General features: G+C 35.6%; 2 protein-coding genes and 1 long non-coding RNA gene across 4 annotated transcripts; 2 read left to right on the top strand and 1 right to left on the bottom strand.

The window, feature by feature from the left end:
- The first annotated feature begins 768 nt into the window (after positions 1-768).
- LOC110103991 (small ubiquitin-related modifier 2) lies at positions 769-5,230 on the top strand. The gene is made up of 3 exons (XM_020832911.2): positions 769-972; positions 4,366-4,515; positions 4,959-5,230. The coding sequence occupies exons 1-3, from the start codon at positions 898-900 to the stop codon at positions 5,037-5,039; spliced, it is 306 nt and encodes a 101-aa protein (XP_020688570.1). The 5' UTR covers positions 769-897; the 3' UTR covers positions 5,040-5,230.
- Positions 5,231-8,053: 2,823 nt separating this feature from the next.
- On the top strand, positions 8,054-11,335 carry LOC110103983. 2 transcript variants are annotated; one of them, XM_028700698.1, is made up of 4 exons: positions 8,054-8,504; positions 9,046-9,257; positions 9,456-9,534; positions 10,599-11,335. In XM_028700698.1, exons 2-4 carry the CDS (start codon positions 9,066-9,068, stop codon positions 10,757-10,759), a joined length of 432 nt encoding a protein of 143 aa, XP_028556531.1. In that variant the 5' UTR covers positions 8,054-8,504; positions 9,046-9,065; the 3' UTR covers positions 10,760-11,335. The 2 variants fall into 2 exon arrangements, with proteins under 2 accessions (XP_028556531.1, XP_028556529.1); XM_028700696.1 differs by having other exon boundaries at positions 8,074-8,504; positions 8,989-9,257; positions 10,599-11,331.
- A 2,966-nt stretch (positions 11,336-14,301) lies between these two features.
- Positions 14,302-24,978, bottom strand: LOC114581173. The gene is made up of 3 exons (XR_003703035.1): positions 21,230-24,978; positions 20,954-21,047; positions 14,302-20,117 (listed from the first exon to the last, which is right to left on the bottom strand). It is a non-coding gene; the product is annotated as an uncharacterized LOC114581173 (long non-coding RNA).
- Positions 24,979-24,997: the final 19 nt, after the last annotated feature.

Below are 24,997 nucleotides of genomic sequence, written 5' to 3'. Positions count from 1 at the left end.
TTACCAAAAAAAATCCTTTTAAATTAGTTTGAACAAAGTGAGCTTGAAAATTGTTATTTGATTTTTTTTTATCCAATTAATGTTTTTTTTTGTTGTATTTGATTTTCTTATGTAAATATTTGACGTTGAGTTCCACACATTTATTTTTTAAGAAAGCATATAAAATTGTATTTATATTATTTTATTAAATAATGTAATAATTTTGTTAAATAAATGAGTCATGAATAAATAATAAATAATATAATATAATATAAATTGCTTATAATTTTAAATATATGATAAGTGAATATATCTCACAAAACAAATTGGTGTAGGATGCATTTTATAATTTGACTATTATATTTTGGAGAATTTGTCATATAAAGTGAAAAGTTATCTATTTATATATCCAATATATAAATTATTCTATCTTTCAAATCTTAATTATTTACAAATTACACTTTGAAATATTTATAAACTAATACATTTTTATTTGTATTTCTCCAATTCTCATTTTAATATTAAGATTCTCAAATCTCAAATACTGTTAACTCATAATATTTATTTTTAACAAATTTTTAATTGTGCATATAAATAGATGAATTAAATAGTTAAAAAAATAATATGAATGCTAGTTTTATAAATATTTTAAAAATGGGTATTATGTATTTAATTCCCACTTTATGGAGGCTTGATGGCTTATCGGTTGGAGAAGACGAGGAGTGGAGTACGCAATCGACACCAGCGGACTCGAAATATCTATTAATTCCAATTCTGAAATTCCGGAGAAGTGTTCCTTAAGTGAGTCTTCGGAGACTGACAGTCTTCACTGTCTATTTCTAATCGCGGAGGAAGCCCTTGCAAACCCTAATCCTACAGGCGGAGCAGAGGTAGACAGCGAAGTGCTTTGGGTGAAGCATGTCGGGCGCTGGTCAGGAGGAGGACAAGAAGCCGGACCAGGCTGCGCACATTAATCTCAAGGTTAAAGGCCAGGTGAAATCTCCCGATCTCATGCTGTGTCTTTTACATTTAATTTTTTTTTTTTAATTTTGGTTTGAGGTAATATGATATTTGTGGCTTTTGGAGTGATCGGAGTAATGGCTGTAATTTTTGACATCTTTTTCATAACGCGAGATGCTATGGGTTTTTATGATGCAGGTGAGATCAAAATTTTTGATTGAAGAAATAAATTTTTTGTTTTTCTTAGTTTTTTTGTTCATTCAGGATGTTCGATGATATTCATGCATGGAGATGATTTGCAGTGATGGAATTTGTTAGAGGATCCATTTGAGTTTTTTGACGGATAGACTGAATTGACATATGGGAGAAAGTAAACTTATGAAACATACAGAATTTAAAAAAAGTATTATTGTAATAGTTCTTAAATTTTGATTTTTGAGACTCATTAGTTGACTGGATCTATTTAAGAGGGATAAGATTTATAATTTATCATGTGCATGACAGACTTAAAAAAAATGTTTAGAACTAAGTTTAAATAGAAATTAATTTAAGCTGTTATTAAATATTGGAATATTTAGTTACCAGTTTAAAGTAACTGTTTGAAATTATATTACTAATTTTATTTTTTGGGAAAGTATATTACTAATTTAAAAGACCTAAAATATTTTAATATTGATTTGAAGATTAATTTATATCGATTAATAATTATGGAAAAAAAATTATTTCTAAATTTATTGTATGCATCAAACAGGAAGATAACCGAAGATATATTAGAGAGCCTTATTTTGAAATTGTGCTCTTACCTCGTGATAGACTTTAAAGATGTACACATGATCTTTGTTTATCCATCAAGTATTTATATTTAAATTTATAATTGTTTTAGCATTTCAATAATCAAGAAGGAGAAAGTTATTATCTAGTTATTTTTTTTAATATTAAGAAGAGAATGTAATGATTAGAAGACTTCATGATATGTTGATTCAACGATATACTAGATAGATTTGATAAATACAACTTGTCTTTTTTGCACAGTAACTTTTAAATTTAGAGTTATTTATTCTTTAATTTAAATAATAACTAAAAAGAATGTAGCCTTATCCATGCAATCTAATTTCTATATAAATTCCTTAATAATTATATCATTTTTTATTATCATTTTGAATTGTGCCAAGGAGAGTGTCGTATGCAATATCTCACCAATACCTAAGATGTTCCTTATCAATTAAGGTTATAAATAAGCCTCCTTGTAATCAACATGAAATAATTGAACTGGGAATAGAGTTCTGACATTTCTTCTAGAAAAATACTCGTTGTTATTTTCTCTACACTTCTCTCCCCAATTTTTGGTTGAGGCTCCTCCTAGAACTCCCTCCCTATTCTCTTAATTGGCACGCCTCTGAAGCTTGGTCCAAAATCCTAGGGCATGAATTCCATGGTGGATGATGGCCTTTTCTCCGCTTAAGAGATTAGGAAATTAATCCATTATCACCACTGCCTCCATAGAAATTCTAATTCCTTAAACCAGCAATTTTCTAACAAATCCAATAGGTGTTCCACTCTATATTTTAAAAAGTTTTTGGTATCAGAGGTGTAGTTCCAACTTGGAAAAAATTGTTAATTAAGGACTGAGAATGATGTTATTGCTGATTGAGTGGTTTTATGAAACTTGAGATATATTGCCTGAGGAGAGATTAATGACAATTGAAGATTCTCTCTCTTGTTGAAGTAATAAGTGGCAATGTTGATAGCTAATAATATTGCCACTATGTTGGCTAGCTTTGAAGTTCTTGTTTCTAAGGTGGCATTAGCAACTTAGCCTTTGCTATCAAGGTCGAGATAAGATTGAATAACCATACCTTGATGGAATAATCAAAGCTAATGCAACTGATGATTTGTTTGAGTTTTTAGAAATTTATTTCACGGTTAAAGAGTACGTTGATAGAAAGAAAGTTGCTTTTGCTTTTTTGAAGTTTCCACACACTGTTTAGTGTGGTGGAATTCATATTATAATGTTAATCTTGACATGATCAAATCTTAAATGTTGTTGAAAGTTCAATTCCATAAAAAGAGGGAAAAAAGTGAGTTTGATGGAAAAAAATTGAGGTCTTAATACTATACAAAACTTAGAAAGCAATCAATTATACAATTTGTTGAATTAGCAATTTTTATGCTTGAATATGTTGTGGGGTTTCATGAAAGCCATGCAGAAAATTAAAGATTTTTCAGTTATCCTTGATGATTGCCTCTCGAAAAAAGCGCAGTTTATATTATTTGAAAGAAGAAGATTGAAGGTCCAACTATAGAGGAGCAAGATGTTAGATCATTGTATTGCTACTTCAAAAAACCATGGCATAATCTTAAGGATTGTTGTAATTTATATCCAGAGAAAAAACCAACATGGGAGAACAAAAAGAAGAGGATCTTCATTGCTATAGGAAAAGCCATTGAAGTGAGGTGAAAAATGCTAATCTAAAATTTTCCCACTTACTGCATGCACATGCAATGGGAAATCCATGAACCATTTCATCTCAAAATTCATGTAAAATCCTCTTTCGATGATGTCTATCGATTCTTCCATCAAAATTCTAATTTTCTGGATTTGAAATTTTTTGTGGGTTCTGATTAAATATGATATAGTTGCGCGGACTAGTGCTCAGCAAGTGATGTCAGGGAAGCAGAAGAGATGAAGGAAAATATTTCAGAGAAGGGGAAGCTAGATGAACTGGAGGAGATAGGAAGAGTAGTAAATTAAGCACTCATGTAAATCTTGTTGTGACATCAGTGAGGCAATATGAAGTAAACTCCTGTAAAATTGGCTATAACAGTTAAGAAAACAAATTAAAAATTTGTCCATGATATTCTTCTTTCATGTTTTGAAACCTAGAAAAATAACTTTATTTGTAAATTCTTTTCTCTGTAGTTCTATGAAACCAAAACATTCCTTGATATGAATCATGCATACTAAAAAAACCTGCATGATGATCAGTCATGCCTAGCATGCAATTTTGAGATGTCATGCAGACTAATTTACTATTAGACTAAGAAATGGTATATTTTGTTATTTTTTATTCATTGTGGCGAAGGTTGGGCTTTCATTTTCAAATCCTTTTTCTGTTTGCCTGAACAAGACCTATTTATTTAATTTTGTCAGACCAGTCAAGTGCCGTGTGCCTATAGTTTTGTCATCAATTGTAGGGTTATTGTGAGGTTGCCAGTTCAATTTTATATTTGATGTGTTGTACTTTATCCATAATATTAACTGAATTCATTTGATTCGCTATCTTTATTTTATTTGCTTGCTGCCACAAATTTTGATGTAATTTTTTTTTTAATAACATTAATTATTGGTGCTTTGCTGAAGGGCCGAAGTTTCTCCCTTTTTTTTGCCTCACCCAAATATTTGGTTCCTATGGTATGCCTTTTCAGGATGGCAATGAGGTATTTTTCAGGATTAAACGCAGCACACAGCTTAAGAAGCTCATGAATGCTTACTGTGATCGCCAGTCTGTAGATTTAAATTCTATTGCCTTTCTCTTTGATGGCCGCAGGCTTCGTGGTGAACAAACGCCCGATGAGGTTAGTTTTTTTTTTCCCTTTTCCTTTATGTTTGAGGAGAGATTATTTTGTGTGGACACTGGACAAGAGAACCGTCCGGTACCACGCTCGGTATTGAGCGCAGTACACTTTTGGGGTGACATAGCACATTTTTCTAGGTCTCTGGACGATGTCCAGACTCCACACTCCACACAGAATAAAAATTTGTGTTTGAGAGAGGGATAAGTTGTTCAATTATCTATATGCCCCAGATACATTCGAATCCACAAATAGAGAAAATTTCTTATAAATTTCTACATAATAAAGATTTTAATTTTTGATATAATTCTCAGTTTTTTGGATCTTTTTTAGTCATTTAATGAGTAAATATGTTTTTTATTATCTTAAAAATGACAATTTACATTTAGTTTAGTATTCATATATCAATTTTCGTGCTGTTCATCTCGCACGTTGAATTTTTCCAGCTCGAAATGGAGGATGGAGATGAAATTGATGCTATGCTCCACCAAACCGGCGGAAGTCTGATCGACTACGCCTCAGCCTAAGGGAAGATGATGGGTCTTTATATAGTATAGTACTAAAACTTTGTGATGTTCTTCATAAATGCTTCTGATTTTCAATTGTTAGTTTTAACTATGGAAGTGAGTTTGGATAAAAGTCTATATATGTGTTCCTCTTCTTTGAATCCAATGTTTGACTTATTGTCTGAATGATTATCGAAATGGTTTTTCTACAATTTTTAATGATTGTTATAGCTCTCTTAGATTGTGGTAATTATGAAAATAAATTTTTAATAATAAATTCTAAATTAATATTTTATTTCTCTCACAGCATGTAACAAATTATTTTGTGGACAACTGTAGCATTCTCAAAAGGGTTAATTGCTGGCATTCATTTCATCGTTTGAGATGATTGATGTTATTTTCATGATTTCATGCTGATGAAGGGCGCATTGCAGAGAGGCTTATTATTATTATTATTATTTATTTGAAATTCAAATTTATGTAATATGATCTGTAGATAGGAGCATAATTCTTGTGCTAATATGTGTGGAGTGCGGACGTAAAGAACGGTTCGGATTTGTGATTGTGAAAAGTAAAAATGTAGAAGAAATATAATAAAAGTGTTATGGTGAACAATAATTATATTTATATTATTTACAGCCACAAAATTGAACTATTTTTTTGGGTTGGAATGTCAAAAATAATAATCTCTCTTGCTCGTGAGAGAATTTAAGGGTGGATACGCTCAAAATGCTGTGAATTCACCAAGATCGTACTTGAGTTTGCAAAAGTGGTGACATTGAAATTTCATTTGGGAAGGCTTTGTTATTGCTCGTAAAATAGAATTTTAGTACAAAAGTTTTTAATTTTTTTACTAAAATTTGTTTTAAGAAATAATTAAAAAATTGTGCTGAACTAAACCTTAAAGTAGAGGATAATAGAATTGGTGGATGGTAATATAGTTTTATTAAGATATGACGTTTTCAATTCGTATAAACATTATATGAAGAGGCTTAATTTAACTAAGTTGTAATTTATTAAATATTTTAAAAATAGAAATATCATTTATTATATGAAGGGCGCATTGCAGAGAGGCTTATTATTATTATTATTATTTATTTGAAATTCAAATTTATGTAATATGATCTGTAGATAGGAGCATAATTCTTGTGCTGATATGTGTGGAGTTTGGACGTAAAGAACGGTTCGGATTTGTGATTGTGAAAAGTAAAAATGCAGTAGAAATATAATAAAAGTGTTATGGTGAATAATAATTATACTTATATTATTTACAGTCACAAAATTGAACTATTTTTTTGGGTCGGAATTTCAAAAGTAATAATCTCTCTTGCTCGTGAGAAAATTTAATGGTGGATACGCTCAAAATGCTGGGAATTCACTAAGATCGTACTTGAGTTTGCAGAAGTGGTGACATTTAGCTCTCGTTTGGCTAAAATAGAATTTTAGTACAAAATTTTTTAATTTTTTTATAAAATTTTGTTTTAAGAAGCAATTAAAAAATTATACTGAACTAAATCTTAAAGTAGAGGATAATAGAATTGGTGGATGGTAATGTAGTTTTATTAAGATATGATGCTTTCAATTTGTATCAACATTATATAAAGAGGGTTAACTTAACTAAGTTGTAATTTATTAAATATTTTAAAAATAGAAATATCATTTATTATATTCATTTCTTTAATAATTCAATCATTTTCATCAGCACTATTTTACTTGGTTTTCATTTGTGACAGTTTTTTTACTGATTTCTAAATCAATTTTTATTAATGAAAATATTGTGATAAAAAATGCCTTAAATGAAGCTTTAATAAACGATATGAGTATTAGATAGATCCTTAGTTTTGTATGTATTGATTATGTCTTTTAAACCTGGTTAGATTTGACAATCCTTTTTAAAACTTTTTGTTCTTTTAAGGCATATTAGAGACATTTTCCTAAATATATCTCCAAGTTATCCAGGTCCTTTTTTTTCCTTCTTGATATGCTCAATACAAAACTAGCATGCTTTGTTGACCTATCAAAATCATCTATATACAATTGGCTTCTTAGCCCCATTCAGCCTATCTCCTCAAAAGTTCATCTTTCTTGATGATTTTTTGGCATTTATGATGAGAATATATTCTTCCACCAAATCTTCTCATAAAATCCCCTCTTATCTCTGAACCCCCAAATCAACTCTCAATGGAATCCATGCCTATAAGCAAGATAGACGCTAGTGTATAGAATCTAGAAACAACATAGGAATATGAGATCAACACAAACTCTTTCAATATATTGCTATTCTCATATACTTTCACAAAAAATATGAAGATACTCCTTTGGCGGGCAAATGGTCTTAAGGGCCCTTTTTTTCTCTCTTTAAAGGCTTTATAAGAAGTGGGAAGATTATTACATGCAATAGTCCAGGGGTTGAGAATCGTTCAGTTTTGTAACTGTGAACAATAAAAGCCCAATCATTGTTCACCAATGCGTTTTTACTGTTCACATTCACAAAATTGAACGATTCTCTATGTTCGGACTCCGCATATAATAATCTCTCCTAGAAGAGGAGCTAGAGAACCTCCTCAAATTTACAACTTTTATACATGTAGGACTGCAAACAAACCAAGCCAAGTCGAGTATGTGAGTGTTCATATTTGAGTTCATTTATTATCAGCTTGTTCAAGTTTGTTTCGTGTTTGATTCGAGCTTTATTATTTGTGTTCATGTTGGGATTGTTTAAATTAATGAGTGTTCATGTTTGATTAATGTTCGGTTAGTTTAGTACTTATTGAGCTTTAAACAAACAAGTCTTAACGAGCTATATACGAACTCTACTTCTAAATATTCATTAACTTAACAAACGAGCTTTGTACAACCAAATTCATAACATATATAATTAGTTTTTTCGAGCCATTTTTATCGAGCTTATTTATGAGTTTTGAATCACACATGAATCCAGCTTAATGTCGAGCTTGTTCACAAGCTTCAAATGATTTTGTTCATGAACATAAATAAAACGAACACATTAGTGAATATTGTTCAAATTTATTTGTTTAGTTAATTGAACGATTACGAATAAGTTTAAATGGAACCGAGCAATAAATATCTCGTCGAACATTTGATTGGCTTGCAACCCTATGTACAGGTTTTTAAAGCATCTTGCAGTACACTTTTAACGTTCGAGATTGATTCCAATGAATCAAAAGGCTTTTTTTTTTAAAATGACGATGACATAATGTATCTGTAAAGAGACTCCCCCTTCTCTCGCTCTCGCTCTCGCTCTCGGCAGAAATCTTCGCCTTGCAAGGTCTAATTGCAAGGAGAACGGCCGGCGAATTAACGCCTAGGGAGAGAGAGCCCGGATAACGGATTCGACTTGCGCGATAATTCTTCTCATATTTGAACTCGTCGGAGAAAGATTTCACCGAAATTAAAGCTTCTTTATAACAAAAGGCTTCTCGAATCCAAAGCCCTACTCCCCTGCACCAAGGCACCGCTGCGCGGGTGCGTACCTTTTCGGCTCCGAGCGTCGAGGCTTTTCTATTGCTTCAGTTTGTGGAGAACGGCTTCACGTTATTTTTCTTCCGATGTGCTTTTCTTGGGTTTTTGCTATTTCGGTTGTTTTTTGCAGGGGTTTTGGCGATCGTAGAGCTGTTTTCGTATTTTTCATTATTTGTCTTTGTTCCATTTGCATGACGAATGGTGATGGTATTTTGATTGACTATTGTATTTTTTCTGAAAGGAAAATTTCATCATTTGTTGCATTATTGCATGGTTTTGAATTTTGATCTCGTGCGTTTTCACTTATGCTCCTTTTTTTAGTTTATCTTGATCGTTTTTATTAAATCGTTAATGCATCATTGTCATTTTTTTTAATATCCGAGAGATTACTCATGGCATACTTGCTCTTGTTCTGGATGTTAGGGAAATCTGCTCTTTATTGTTTTTATTGATATGAAATTGGATTTTTTTTTTCTTATTATGAAAGATTGGGGGCTTATTGCTGCTGAGTTTAGCTTGAGAACACCGTGAGGTTGAAACGCAGGGCAGAGTAAACGGACTAAGATGGTACTGAGCATTGATCTAAACGAAGTTTCTCCTGAAAGCAGGCAGTTTGAGGAAAGTGCTGCTCCTACTGATCTGCTGGATGAGCACCCAGCGTCGCATAATGGTTCTGGGACGGTTCCTTCAGCTATTGATGCAGATGCCATTGATGATGAAGTGACTTTGCTAACTGCTAGCGAATGGTATGCTGAAGTATGTACGCAATCCCTAGTCCTTTAAATTTGAATTTTTGTTATAAGGATCGGAGACATTGGGTTTTTGACTTAATCCATTTAATATGAGGCATTTGAACAGCTGCTATTTTCTTTTACTGGCCTTTTTTTTGGTGTGAAACTTATTCAATCGAATCCTTTGGTTTTTGTTGTTGTTTTTTTTGGGTTATGTTTCCAGGTCTGGAGCCAGATAAGGAGGAAACGTTCCCTTTCCATTGCCATTGATGAAACCTTGGAAACAAATGCTGAACATTCCGGTTATTTTTTAAATATTGCTTCCGGCACTTCTAATTCTTCATATCTATTATTGTTGGGCAAATTGGCTTTTTTTCTATCTTGTGTTGTTATTTTTATTGAAATGACGTGATTTGTGTACTTAATTGAACGTTTGTTCTATATCTTTCAATAACGTCAGTTTAACTTCATTGTTTATAAAATAAATTAACTATCACTGTTCTTTAGAAATGATTGGCGCTCTTGGTTGTAGTTTAACCGTTTTTTTATTTTGAAAATATTGTAATTGTCTTCCTATTTATTGTTTTTTATAATCATTTTATGACGTAGGAACCTACAAAGAATCAAAACATAGGAGAATTTCCCAAAAGCAAAGTTACTTTATATATCTTCTTCTATTCCAGTTCTTTCGATTTTACCTATATATATTATCCTCTACAAGCCAGATAATAATACTAATGTGGTAGTAATGGTAAAATGCTGAAGAAAGATATGGCATAGCATAAGTAGAAAATAATAACAGAAAGTGTAATAATGTGGCAGTGGAGATAGGCTAAAAGGTTGTGGTGTGCTGCTGGAATAGGATAGTCATCGGCCTCATAAGAACTCGTATTAGAGGAAATGAGTTGTGTCTCAGAAACATCAGGTGGATGATAAGTATAAATGTCTGATACATCAAAAAGTAGAGGAGGTAAATTTGTTTGGTGGAAAATAAAAAATGCATGCATTATCATTGATACGTTTCACAATACGTATTGGGCATAATTCACGTGATCTCAATTTAGAATAAGTTCTAGGCGGGAAACGTTCTTTGCACATGTGTACCATAACAAGATCACCTTCTTGAAATAGCTTGTGGCGATGATGAACATCAGCTAGTGGTTTATATTGATTGTTTGAAGTGATCAGTTTGGCTCTAACTTCATCCAACATTTTGTTGAAATTTTGTCCATCAAGTTTATGATGTTTTCACCGCATATCAACTAAGGGAAAATTTAGAAAATCTTTGGAAATGAAACCTGTCTTTTGCTATTTATATAAGTATTTGTATGCATTTCCTTAGGCTGTTGTTCAACTTTTCTTATAGGAGTTGCTATGGAAGAACCAATACCAATAATATGTCCGGATTGTCATAATAGCGCAATTCTGATGAATAGGATGACCGATGATTTTGTAGTTTATACAAGAGATGATGTTCCCACGGTATGGTATCATCTCGTGTTGTTCTTATATTTTTTCATCTTTTAAGGTTATTGTCTTTGTAATGTTGATTGGAGGCAGTGTATGAAAATGAAGCAAAACGTAAAGCTATTTTCTAATTTTCATGACATCAATAGAGCTTGTTTTTTTAAAAAAAATGAAGCGTAAATGCTGACTTCTTCGATATGTTGATTATTGCATTCCTCATCTGATGCTTCCTATGTTCTGATGTTTTATTGTTTGTAGGCCATAAAGCAGCCCCTTTTTTAACATAGGTGACGTAGCAGCCTATATAGCTTTAGAAAAGATATCAACATGATTATTTTGTTGATATAATCGTCGAGCCTGTGATGCTAGCATTTTCGTTAATCTGTTTTAGTGTTGCTATATTCCTCTTTTGCCAAGTCATATTGGTGGTTGATCAACATTTGTGATGCCTATATTATATAGGCTGCCTATTGGGTTCTATTTGTGAATACTTGTTAAGCACAACATATTATTGACTTTAACTCGGTTCCTTCGATAATAAGGAAACCAACCTTGAATAGAGTTTGGATGCTCATTCTGTTGTATAAGCCAAATATGAACATGGCCTAGATTGATTAAGTTTGACTTTTCACTAGCATCATTAATCAAACAAGAAAAAGTTAAAATGGTCTCCTAACTATTGTATATGACCATTTTAATTCTATAGTATATCATTTTCTAATTTAGTCTCTCAACTATACAAAATTGATCTCAAATGATCTCTTAGGGGTTATATTTGAATCAATTTTTTATAGTTGAAAAACTATATTGATATCAATTTTGTATCCCAATTCTTGTGGATTTCTACTCAGGGATCATTTGGGATCAAGTTTTTATGGTCAGGGGATTAGATTAGAGAAATATGATATTTTGAGGCTAAATTGATTACATATGAATGGTTGTTTGTGCTTTTTCTGTTAATCAAACTATAACCACTATCACTTAACCCAACCTTTTATTGAATTGATTCGATACAATCTTTTATAGATTGGATCCCAATCCCAAGTGAACCGTGGTATCACATGTTGGATGCAATTGAGTTTCATGCATGTTTCCAAAAAATGCATGTATAGATGATGATCTAAGTGTTGTATTTGCTCTAGTTTAAATCAAAATGATGTAGAACGAGAAGGGAAAAAAAGGGGACATTTGAGATTTGAATTTCTTGCTTTAATTGAGATCAAAATATTAGGAATAATTAAATTAAATCAAATCCAATTAGAAACCTAATTAGATTTAATTTAAGTAACTTTCCTAAAGTATGCTATCTTAAATTAGGAAAGTATTTCAAATTCAAAATTACTTAGAATTTGAAATCAAATATTTTCCTAACTTAAATCGTTTGATAAAATGAAAGTAATTTGATATGCCGCCGGCCTAGGAGGGGCCGGCCCAGCCTGGACCGGTCATGGTTTATTCCAGGCGGGGAAAACCCAAGGAAGGGGGGCGGAACTCCTATGGGCCCCATGATGGGATTAATGCAATTTTTTGGGGGAAAGATTTGAATGTAAGGGGTGATTAGGTAATTTGTAATCCTCTTTTCATGATAATTAGGGGGGAATAGGAGGGAATTAGGGTTATCTTGAATTTGAATGAGATTTGTGATCTAAGTTTTCTTGCTTCGGATTGTTGGCGTTGCCGGAGATTTGGAGAGTTGTTCTTTCTCTCGAATTGAAGAACACTTGTATCTTTGTTGATTTTATTCATCTACTAGTGAAATACAAGCCTTTGCTTGAGTTTTCTCTCAAATTTCTCGCAATTTCTCGTTGTTTTCTTGTGTTTGGCTGCTGTCCACCGCTGAAAACAGCAGTTTTCTTCAGGAAATACTTGAAATCCTATCATAATCAAAGGAGAATTCAAATTTTGAAGGCAAAGAGGAAGAAGGGGTGAAAGGTGCCGACGTCATTAAAAGGGGGAGGAGATGTTATGGAAAGAGAATTAAAAAGGGATTTTGATTGGAACCTTACATTAGATAGTAATATTTAAATCACATCCAATTAAATAATTAACTGTACCTAATTCAAATACTTTCCTAAAATAATAATCCTAATTTTAGAAAAAAAAATCAAATTAATTTGAATTTTAAATTTCAATTTGTTGCTAAGTTAGAAGGGCTAAAATAGGAAAGAGCTTTGAATGTGAAGGGAGATTTGTGCAGCCAAGGGGAAAGAAGGTGACCGACAGTTTGGTGAGACTGGAGGCTAGGGAGGTTGGCGGGGGGTGTTGGAGATGGAGCTAAAGGTCGTGGGGAGGGAGAAGGGAAGGCCGGTTTTGTGGAAGCGGAAGGGTTTATGGGAGAATCGGCTGGTGGAAAGTGGGGGATTTTGGCCGGCGGTCAAGGGAGAAGGATAAAAGGGTTTAGGGAAAGAAAGATACGACCGCGAGCCTGGACACATTCTGCTACTGACGGGTACTACGTTGCCCTTCACCAAGGGACTTTAGGCCACCAGCCCGGACACATCTTGCGGCTGGTGGAAGCTATGAATTCCTCCCATAGGAATCTCACCCAAAGTTCTTCCCAAAGAACACAAGTGCAAACACAAAATTTTATTAATCATCTAACATTACATTACACAAGCAAGAGCCTCTATATATAAGCCTAAGAAACTAAAACAAGACACATATGCCCCTAGAGCTTACATAAGACGACCCTCTTAAGTAAGGGTAAAAACGAAAAATTCATAATAAAAATAAAAATTGCAAATAACAAATTAAGATAAGGTGGAATGATCTCGGACGTCGATCGTCGTCTCCTCTGAAAATCTTCATGATTGGATGTCCGCGGCACAAAACCTTCGATCTATTAAAAGCCACCCAAACTCTCTTATGTTCTCTTCGTTGTGGCAACAACCTCACTCAGCCATCAATTAAGCCTTTACTCTCCCATACCCTCTGGTACCACTCCTATCTAATCCTCCCATCATCACTCCTTCAGTCTATCCATCATTTAATTACTATCATTGATGGAAAATTGGATCAATCATTTCCTTTGATGTAAAACCTAAGTGTGAGATCATCAAGACCATACTAATCTTATTGTACTTTAGATCATAGACAAATCAACTATCTGAAAAGCTTTGGAGTGAATTGTCTTGTACTCAAAAGGACATGCTGTCAGTATGTGCCTCAAGTAAGGAAGTGCGAAACCGTCTCTCTACACTCTTAGCCTGCCATGAAAATTCCTTTTGGTTGTGGACTCCGATCCTTTTAAACTGTGGTGTTATTTGTTCATGTTTTGATTAGTTTAATCGTCCAGTTTAATGTTTGTTTTATTAACATTGATATTAGACATCGAATGAATTTTCATAATCTCTGAAAATAAAAATAATTGTAAAAATTGGAGTATATGAAAAATTTGTGCTCTATTAATTTGAAAACTATGGCGTTCAATTCGAAGGAGATATTGAATTTAGTAGATGTTTAAGAAATGTCAATAATAATTGGTGCTTAAGGCAGCAATGTGTTAGACCGGCTCTTGAGGAGCAGGCTGAATTGGTCGTTTTTGGACCTTTTTTTCGGTCTATTCCAGGCGGAACATACCCGCCTGATTTGGGGGGGGGGAATAGGGTGTGGGCCCTAGCCCTCTTATGATATTATGACTTCAATTGAGAAAGATTTAAGAGGAAAAATTCAAATTCTTGGAGCTGAATTGTTGTTTGCTTTTGCTTTAAGTAGTATTTTCTGTTCTAGGATTAGGGTTATGATGTATTTTGCAGAATTTGGTGTTCTTGTGGCTTTGCTTGGGCTTCCGATTAGAGATTGGGAGAGCAGAAGCAAGATCTTCCTATTCAATTGAAGATCCAACTGTATATTGCTATTTTCTTTCCTCTACTATTAAATTGAATGTTTTCTCTCTATTATTTCTCTGATTTTCTCTCAAAAACTGCTTGGAAGCTTGTTGGTTTTGCTGATTTCTGCAGTAATGTTCGCTATTTTCTATTTTTTCCTATCAAATTGATATCATAGCCGCTTTCCGGGGCTGTTTTGGGGCGGTTTTGGCAGTTTCCTGCAGAAGTTTTCTTGTCCGAACCATTATGTGGCTGTTTTTGGGGAAGAAATCCTGGATTTTGAGTCTCACAAAAAATCAATGTATCAATGGAGGCCAAGACGGTGGATGCATTGAAGGAACGCCTTGAGGGGGAGATGAACCAAATCAAGGCAACGGTGGAGGGCAAAACTTTCTCCATGGAAGAGCAAGTTGTTGACTTATGAGACATGATGGAGAAGATGTTAGATCTTCACAACCAAATGACGATATCATAGGCGAGAGGGCCAGAAGGAAAAAATACGAATTTTGAAATTAAGAAGGATGAAAATGTGGTGGAGATCGTGGAGGGAGAAAGGAGAAGACCCCATCTAGAGCCTTTCCAGAGGAAGGATAGAGGAGGTAGGTATGGGGAGAGGCGTGGATATGAGGGGTAGGAGCAAAGGGGTGGTGATTGGGAACGAAGGGAGGGATATTATGGCCGCTAAGTTGCTGATTTTGAAGGAAGGATAGTGGAATTCGAAGAAAGATTTGGGTATGATTGGGCGAGGGAGTTGGGAAGGGCCATCCACTTGGGGAAGGGGAAATTATGGAGGAATCAGAGGAAATGGGGGGATCCTAAGGTTCAAAAATTGAAGATGCCGATTTTTTAAGGGGAGGATGCGCATGGGTGGATCTATAGGGTAGAAAGGTATTTCACCATCAATGAGTTGACAGAGGAGGAGAAATTGACGGCGGCAGGTCTATGCTTGGAGGGAAAGACATTGGTGTGGTACCATTTGAGGGACATGAGGTAACCTATTCGGAACTAGAGGGAGTTCAAGGATTGCTTACTAGAACGTTTCCGAACCGGTAGGGCAGGAGACTTCTACGAAGCGCCTTGACGCAGGAGGGTTATGTAGTAGAGTATCACGACATATTTGAGTACTTAGCTAGTCGGATGGATCGACTTTCCGAGATTGTGCTGGAGGGGAATTTTATGAAGGGGCTCAAGCCCGAGATTCGAGAGACTATTAGAGTGATGAGGCCGCGTGACTTAAGAGAGGCCATGGAATTGGCGCAGTTGGTGGAGGACCATAAGTATTTGGAGAGAGGATTCAAGGGTAGCAGCTCAGGGGGATCGTACAGAATGACCACCACTTTCTTAGCTTCCAAGGGATCAGCAGCAGGAAGCATGCGGGAGGCCCCAAAGGAGAAGCCTAGAGGAGGGGGATTTGGGGGGATTTTCAAGAAGCTGATAGAGGAGTTGAAGGGGAAGAGGGCAAAGAGTTTGTGCTTCAAGTGTAATTAGAGGTACACTCTGGGGCATAGATGTAAGGATAGAATTTTTCAGGTTCTCACTGTCTGTGATGATAAGGAAGCTGAGGAGGGAGGTGAGAGTGAGGTAGGGATAGAGGAGGAGGAGAAGCTATATCTGGTCATGGCAAAAGTCTCCTTGAACTCAATGGTGGGGTTCACCCTGAATCTTACCATGAAAGTGAAGGGGGCGATAACAAACATAGAGGTGGTGGTGCTGATCGATAGTGGGGTTACCCACAATTTTATCTCCAATCAAGTCGTGGACCACTTGAGGGTGAAATTGGTGGACACTGGGGTTATAGGGGTGATGATGGGTATTGGGAAGGTAGAGATGGGTAGAGGAGTGTGTAGGGGAATAGTGCTGACTATTCAGGGGGTTTAGTTGAGGGAGGATTTTCTCTCATTGAAGTTGGGGAGCACTGATGTCATCTTGGGGATCAAGTGGTTGCAGATCTTGGGAGATACCAAGGTTAATTGGGGAGCACTGAGGATGGAACTAGTGGTGGAGGGAAGAAGAATGATGATTCAGGGAGATGCATGGCTCTCTAGTGCCGGGATATCTCTCAAATCCATGATCAGGACCATACAGGAGGTGGGAAGACGATTTTTGGTGGAACTATAAAGCTTGGAAGGGGTCAGACTCGGGGAAGGGGGAGACATCCCTCTTTCAGTATAGTCACTCTTACAACAGTTTAGTGAGGTTTTTTATCCTCCTCAAGGCTTACCACCACCCAGAGAGCGGGAGCATGCAATGAATTTGAAGGGGTGTTACCGATTAGTGTATGACCATACCACAGCCTTCAAATTCATAAGGATGTGATTGAGAAGTTGATACGGGAGATGTTAGAGGTGGGGATCATCAAGTTGAGTGTGAGCCCTTTCTCTAGCCTTGTCTTACTGGTTAAGAAAAAGGATGATAGCTGGAGGTTTTGTGTGGACTATAGGGCCTTGAATAAGGAGTCTGTGTTGGATAGGTTGCCATTCCAATGATCAATGAGCTACTGAATGAGATGTATGGAGCAGTGGTGTACTCCAAGATGGACTTGAAGTCGGGTTACCATCAAATCAGGATGAGAGAGGAAGATATTCAGAAGACAACCTTCAGAACACACGACATTATTAGTTCCTGGTGATGTCCGTTTGGCCTTACTAATGCTCCTGTTACTTTCTAGTCTCTTATGAACTTGGTGTTCAAGCCACACCTCTGAAAGTTTGTATTAGTTTTATTTAATGATATACTTTTGTATAACAAAACTAAGGAGCATCTTGAGCATTTGAGGGTGGTCTTAGGAGTCCTACAGGAGATCAGCTAAGGGTCAACCTGAAAAAGTGCAACTTCGCACAAACGAGTGTAGAATACTTGTGGCACATAGTGTCTCAGGAGGAGGTGGCAGCCAATCAAACCAAAATTGAAGCAATGCAGAAGTGGCCTCTAGTTAGGAACTTGAGAGAGTTGAGGGACTTTCTAGGTTTGACTGGTTATTACATAAGGTTCTTGAGGGGGTATAGCAATATAGCCTGGCTCTTAACAGAGCAGCTAAAGAAGGATAATTGGCTTTTGAGAGATTGAAAAATGTTATGACTACAATACCAGTTTTGCTCTACTAGATTTCAGTCAGACCTTTGTGGTGGAGACAGATGCATTAGCACATGGGTTGGGGGCAGTGCTCATGCAGAATCATAAACCCATAGCCTATTTCAGTCAAGTGTTGACAACTAACTACAGCGAGGTTAAAGTCAGTATATGATAGGGAATTGATGGCCATCGTGTCAGCCATTCAGAAGTGGCATTCATACTTGTTGGGTCGGCACTTCATTATCAGGACATACCAGAGAAGCTTGAAATACTTGCTGGAGTAGAGAATGGTGACTAATGAACATCAGAGGTGGCTGTCAAAATTGTTGGGATACGATTTTGAGATCTAGTACAGACCAGGATTGGAGAATAAGGCGATTGATGCCTTATCCAGATGTGTGGGAGAGCTCTAGGAGATGGCCATTTCAATACCCTTGATGGTAGATTGGGGGGCTATAAAAGAAGAAAGTGTGCACGATGAGGAGCTGATGAAGATTAGGAGGGATTTATCAAGGTTTTGAAAACCGGACTGGACAACGAACCGGAAGGAGGGGTTCGGGGTCGAACTGGATGATGTAATAAATAATAATATTATAAAATTATAAAATGAATGAGACATTTTCCTCTAATAACTTCACTCTACATTCCATTTTCATATTAAACTAATCAAATAACATAAATATTGCATCAATTAAATTTATAAAACATAAAAAATAACACAATATAAATGTGGCATCAAATAAATCAATAAAATAATAAAATATAAGCAAATATTTCATAAATAAGTAAATAATTAACCAAACAAGAAATTTTTTAGGAATGCGTACCTTTTGTCGAGCTCTATTAAGTTTTGGGTGTTGAGGAATGCAGATCATCTTCAGTTCTCTTTCTCTAAAATGTATAAAAGAAATTTTTGAGATCATATAATTTCTATCTCCAATTAGTGAAGCTAAAATATCTGAAAAATGTGTACATAATATGAAATAAATAAGCAAAATATTATAGTAAAATTATGACACTTTATACTAACTGATAAAAAAAACAAAACACATTCATAACACATATATAGAGTTACTAATGTTTCACTTTCTTATTTCAATAATTTTAATAATTCTACAAAAGGAAAATCAGATATGTCCTAATTTTCTTCGTGAAAGATATGCTCATAAGTTGAGTTTCCATGTCCCATTTCACCAAAATCTGCAGCCACAAATGCACCTAAATCATTGAAGCCAATTATGTTATATCCATCTCATTCATTCTCTAATTCACATTCACCAACAAATTAAAAAAAATTAAATAAGATTATAATGTTCTAATTTATTTAAATGATGTGTTCATATTTCACTAGCTTACCAAGTGTAAGCTGACTGTATGCTATATTTGCTTCTTCAACAACAGGTATTGCAGCCTCTTCGTATATCTCAGTTTCCAACTCCTCTAAGTCGATATCTGCAGGTGATTTTTCATCAAGCACCCAAAAATCTACCATTTCAACGCAGGTATAGTCAAGAGGATCATAACTTCTTTTTTTAGTTGAAACTTAAGAATGAAACAATAATTTTAGTGACATTTGTACATATATACAATATTATATATTGACACACAAATTATGTTATAAAAAAATTATACCTATTTTTTAAATTTAGATTATTCTGAACATAAACAAGGTCGTTCAAGCGTTGATGCTCCAAATGATTGCATCTTTTTGAGTGAATTTGTTCAAAAACACTCAAATTTCATTCGCAAATTGATAATGATGTTTGGCTTAGAATTCTTATAGATACTTTCTACAAGTTTGAAGCATTTGATTCAAACATCTTCCACCATTCATCTATATAATTTGATATTAGAAAACTTAGCAAATAAGCATATATGTTACAAAAATGTATAAACACTGACAATGAAAAGATAAGTACCAGGTTGCATTTCCTTTGCCATCGTTAGAGTAATTGTAGTGTTACTTGGTTTTGCCAGAAGCATTCCAAAATTCGTCTGCCATATATAATTTGTTTTAATGAAAGACACTGCATTCAACAAAAAATTAAATACGAACATGGATTTATAGGAATATAAGCATATCTTTAAATACAAATAAAAAATCTTTAATTAATCTTTAAAGATATGCAAACAAGGATTCAAAACCTTGAATAAAACTACAATCTGACACTGATATGACAAGCACAAAAACATTAAAAACTAATGTTTAAGAATGGCCAAAGTTAGTGTCACACCCCAGTTTGACTCACCCTCTACCACGAACTGGAGTATAACAGAGAAAGATTTCAACGTATCAAACTCCACACTTAACAACAGGAAGCATGTAATATATCTTATTGAACCTCAACATAATTAAAACAAATACAGAGCTCTACTAAAACTTTTAAATTCATTCACATACCCAAAAATCTTTACATCTAGCATTCAGATCTCGCTTTAGATCTCTTGCACCCCAAAACGTACTTACATCAAAAGAACGGTCACCTCTTTTTATTGTCCCAAGGGCTCTTTCTCCTTTCCTGCAGTACAACCACTACTAATGAGCTTGGCTCAATGAAATACGCAAGCAAGTTATAAGAAATAATAATGAACCATTAAGAAATATCATAACTATGCTAACATAATTAAAACACATATTGAAATGTCATATTGAGCCTGAAAGTGCCTAGCAGTATTATTTATCTTACCAACTATTCCACATCTTTAAATAAGTTATAGAATGACTATAAGCTTTTGCACCATTCAACTTTCCAATTTAAGGTTGGGTCTAATTTCCCAACTTTTAGAAAGGAAATTGTTCTCTCATTCAGGGTTGAGTCAAATTTCTCAACTTATAAAATTAAGAGTGTAGGCTTACCTCATCAGGTCTTTCGCCTTTACTTGTGCGGGCCTATCCCCCATATATAACTTATTTCACTTTTTATATAGTCATCCTTTTTAGAGCTAATGACATATGCTTTTGATGATATAGTTGCGCTTTAGCTGCTCTTCAGTTACCCTTTAACTTCCCTTTAGGTGCCATTTAACTGCCCTTTAGTTGCCCTTTAGGTGCACTTTAGATGCCCTTTAGGTGCCCTTTATGTGCGCTTTAGGTGCCCTTTGCTTGCACTTTAGCCGCGCTTTACTTGCGCCTTTCGTGCACTTCACTAGTTTATGAATATGTACCCTTTTATGCTTACGAAATCATTCACATTGCTAAAGATTACCCTTTACATAAACAATTTCATACATATACAACCATATTCATACAAAACAACCAAAATCAACTAGAATACATGTGATCATAAACATAATCAAGAAGAAGTGCAATAATAAAACATTTACTAAATCTTATAATCTTGTTTGGGTATCTCACCTCATCGTCAATTGGTTCTCCTATAATATTCTGCCTTTCTTTCCTTTTGTAAACAGTCTCAAATGTATGTTTCTTCATTCACCAAAATCTTTCCCTAACATTTGTCAGCAAATATTTAGTCGGCAATATAGCAGCCATAATAATAACAACAATCATGACTAAATTTCAGCTTTTCTTTCATTTTTTCCTTCTTGATTTCATACACTATTCCACAAAATACCATATAAGAAACATAAAAATATCGAAAGACAACTAATGTTCTTTTAGATTTATTACTTGTGCAAATCAGCACTTGAACTGCAGTTTACCCCCCACACTACAGTCCGCCACCTTCAGGTCCCTGCTCTCTCACCACCAACGAGTCCTTCTAGCTTCTCCCTCCTTCCCTGTTTCTCCTAAGAAAATCTGATTCAACAAATGGTTTCAGCTTCCAGCAGCCAGCAGCAGTCAACAGTTAACAGTCGGATCCTCCCAACCTAAGCAATCAGAGCTTCTTAGCCTTCCAGCAGCCGAACCCTATACCTCATCCAATTTGCTTAACTGCTGTTTATCCGACAGTGGTAGGAATGAAAGGAAAAGATATTATCCTAGTGTTTTAAAATGTAATAAAATATCATTATAAAGGTAGTGCATTATCCACTAACATTCCACTAAACTTCCATTATCATTTCAGCCACCTAATTTCCATCCAACGCTTGCATGGGTGGCTAAGTGGAATATCTACAAGCTAAGTGGAATATCTACAGCAAAATGCAATAATGACTTATACTTAATGATTTCTACAGGCATATTATTATCCTATAATAATTTTTTTTTTATAATACTCAATAAGACTCCAAATTAAAAGTCAAATTAAGTGCTAGAGGGAATTTTTACTTACATAATTGAACATTTTTGGGTATTATAGTTAGTATGATACAAGAAAACATTAATTTATATGTCACAACCCGAATTACACAAAAATTTAATGAAGATGCACTGCTTCAAATTTAGAATAGAAGCAAAGTTTTGTGTGACTTTTGACCTACAACAAAATAACACATTAATATTTTCAGCATGTTTACTAGAACGCTCTTCTTGTTTAGAAACTTAAGATAATATAATATTCATCCTGGCATCCTGCTATAAAAATAAAGGATTCCATTTTATAGTAACTTGGATTTTATTGAGCAGCAATCCTCATGAACTTTTTGATAAAGATCCTAAATACTGCAAATAAGAGCTTTTTGATGCTCACAAAAATTATGTATCATGATCAAACAAGCATAAAAACGTAAAGAACCTTGTGCCATAAAGTAAATGTGCATGGTTGAAAATTAAACATACTAAAATACAAAGTTATATCTCATGGTAAGTCGTGTGCCGGCGGCTGTGAGGTCGGAGGAGTGCGCCAACAGCTGGGATGAACAGAGATGGTCGGAGGAGTCCTTCGGCGTCCGCTTGTGGATGGAGGAGTCGCGCATGGCTTGAGGCGTAGAACTATAGAAGACTCGAAATAATGAAATACTCGCAGCTTACGAATAGGGCAGCAAGAATAGCGATCAAAACTTCCCCACGCGCGCGTTCGATCGTGGATGGACGGCTGAGATTTGCAAATTTTAGAACCGTTCGGTTCTTCAAAAGTCACCCGGTTCAGCGGTTTTCCAGTTCAACCGAGGTTTGTACTAGTTTTAAGCCGATTTCAAAGACAGCCGATTCCAGCATGGCAGCATCAAACTGGACCGCCCGCCAGACTGGTTCGCGGTCGAACCGGCCGGTCCGGTCCGGTTTTGAAAACCTTGGGATTTATTAAAGGATAGGAACAACCACCCGGGCTACTCCCTCGAGGAAAAGAGGCTAATGTACCAAGGGAGATTTTTGATGCCATGAACCTCTATTCATATTCCCCGCCTGTTGCAGGAGTTCCATGGGAGCGTGGTTGGAAGCCATTCGAGGGCGCATAAGACATATAGAAGATTGACAATTGAATTGTACTGGAAAGGGATGCGTAAGTATGCGGAGGAGATGGTGGCGAGGTGTGAAGTGTGCCAGAGAAATAAGTATATGGCTATGGGTCTAGGAGGGTTATTTCAACCCTTAGTACTTTCAGATAGGGTATGGGAGGATTTGTCCATGGATTTCATAAATGGTCAACCACAATCCGAGGGCTTCACAGTTCACATTGATTATGGTGGTGGTTGACAGGCTGAGTAAATATACGCATTTCATTCTCTTATGACACCCCTACACCGCTGTTACAGTGGCTACAACATTCATCAGAGAGGTGATTAGATTGCTTGTGATTTCAGAGTCGGTCTCTGACTGAGATAAGGTGTTTCTCAATCAATTTTGGAGGGAGTTGTTCAGGTTGCAATGTACAGTTCTCAAGAGAAGCACCGTCTACCACCCTGAGATGGACGGGTAGACGAAGGTAGTCAACAGAAGCTTGAAGACTTACGGTGTTTCGTGTCATAAACACCTCATTTGTGGGCCAAGTGGTTAGCCTCGATCGAATATTGGTACAATACATCGTACCACTCAGCTTCTTAGTTGACCCCTTTCAAAGTGTTTTACGAAAGAGACCCCCCACACTTAGTCCATTTTGGGCAAGGGAGCACATCAACCTCCTCAGTAGAGCAATATTTGGAAGAAAGGGATATGGTGCTAGAAGAATTGAAGAAACACCACAACATATCATGAAGAAGCAGGTTGATGGACACACGAATGACATTTAGTTCCAAGTGAGGGACAATATGTTTTTAAAACTACAACCTTATAAACAAAGGACAATAGCTAGCAGGAGGAACGAGAAACTAGCTCCCAAGTATTTTGGCCCGTATGAGATAGTGGAAAAGATCGGAGCGGTGGCTTATCGCTTGAGGTTACCCCCAATTGCTAGCATACATCCAGTGTTTCATGTATCCCAGTTGAGGAGAGCTATAGGGGAGCATGTAGCTAGTGTGGCATTACCGACGACACTGACTAAGGATTTGGAGGTTGTGTTGGAGCCCTTGGAGCTTAAGGGGGTGCGACAAGGAGAGAGCAAGTATAAGTAAGTGCTAATTAAATGGATGTACCTCCTAGGTTATGACCACACTTGGTATCCATACGAGAGATTGAAGACCCAATTCCCATCATTTCACCTTGAGGATAAGGTGAGCCTTTGGGATGGGGGTATTGTTAGACCGGCTCTTGGGAGTCGGCTGAACTGGTCCTTCTTGGACCGGTTCGGGTCTATTCCAGGCGGAATAGACCTGCCTGTGGGTGGGGGGTGGGGCAGCCCTCTTAATGGTGATATTATGGCTTTTAATTGAGAAGGATTTGAGAGGGAAAATTCAAATTCTAGGGGCTGTTTAGGGAATTGTTATTTTCGTTTGCTTTAAGTAGTATTTTCTGTTCTAGGATTAGGGTTATGATGTATTTTGTAGAATTTTGTGTTCTTGTAGTTTTGCCTGTGCAGTCTCCAACTAGAGATTGGGAGAGCATGATCTTCCTCTCCAATTGAAGATCCAATTGTATCTTGTTGTTTCCTTTCCTCTACTATTAATGAAAGTTTTCTCTCCGATATTTCTTTGATTTTCTCTCAAAAACGGTTTTGAAACTTGTTGGTTTTGCTGATTTCTGCAGTAAGGTTCGGTATTTTCTGTTATTTCCTATCACAATGCTGATAATTGCTGTCAGTAATAGTGGTTGCAATTTTATAAGGCAATCATAATGGTGATTGGTGCTAGAGGCATTCGATCTAACAATACAAGTTGAAGGTAAGGTGATAATAAGTTGAGTGTCTCTAGAGCTACAATTATGGATCGAGAATTGAGGAGAGCTCGATGGAATGACTAGGGTTAATGCGTGTATCTCAGTGGCTATTTAGTACAATTTTGAAAGTTAGCTGAGGTGAGCCATTATTCATAGTTCATGTAGATGTTATTGAAAAGCATATGATGTGAATCTCGGAAGGATATCATGAATCAATTTGTGATTTTTTCACAAATATCAAAATATGGATTGAACTTGTTAAACCATAAACCTAGTTCACCATTATACCAAGTTTGTTAAGGTTAATAT

This window comes from Dendrobium catenatum, unplaced genomic scaffold (assembly GCF_001605985.2).
Source record: "Dendrobium catenatum unplaced genomic scaffold, ASM160598v2 fragScaff_scaffold_142, whole genome shotgun sequence".
Lineage (NCBI taxonomy): Eukaryota > Viridiplantae > Streptophyta > Magnoliopsida > Asparagales > Orchidaceae > Dendrobium > Dendrobium catenatum.
Note: the sequence above shows the minus strand (reverse complement) of the source record. Positions and strands in the feature narration are given on the sequence as shown.

Bases quoted from the DNA above. Each gene is read 5' to 3' on its own strand.
- LOC110103991 (XM_020832911.2), top strand. From the start codon at position 898: ATGTCGGGCGCTGGTCAGGAGGAGGACAAGAAGCCGGACCAGGCTGCG. The intron at 973-4,365 runs GTGAAATCTCCC...ATGCCTTTTCAG, and splicing joins ATCTCAAGGTTAAAGGCCAG to GATGGCAATGAGGTATTTTT. The intron at 4,516-4,958 runs GTTAGTTTTTTT...GAATTTTTCCAG, and splicing joins GTGAACAAACGCCCGATGAG to CTCGAAATGGAGGATGGAGA.
- LOC110103983 (XM_028700698.1), top strand. From the start codon at position 9,066: ATGGTACTGAGCATTGATCTAAACGAAGTTTCTCCTGAAAGCAGGCAG. The intron at 9,258-9,455 runs GTATGTACGCAA...TTATGTTTCCAG, and splicing joins CTAGCGAATGGTATGCTGAA to GTCTGGAGCCAGATAAGGAG. The intron at 9,535-10,598 runs GTTATTTTTTAA...CTTTTCTTATAG, and splicing joins AACAAATGCTGAACATTCCG to GAGTTGCTATGGAAGAACCA.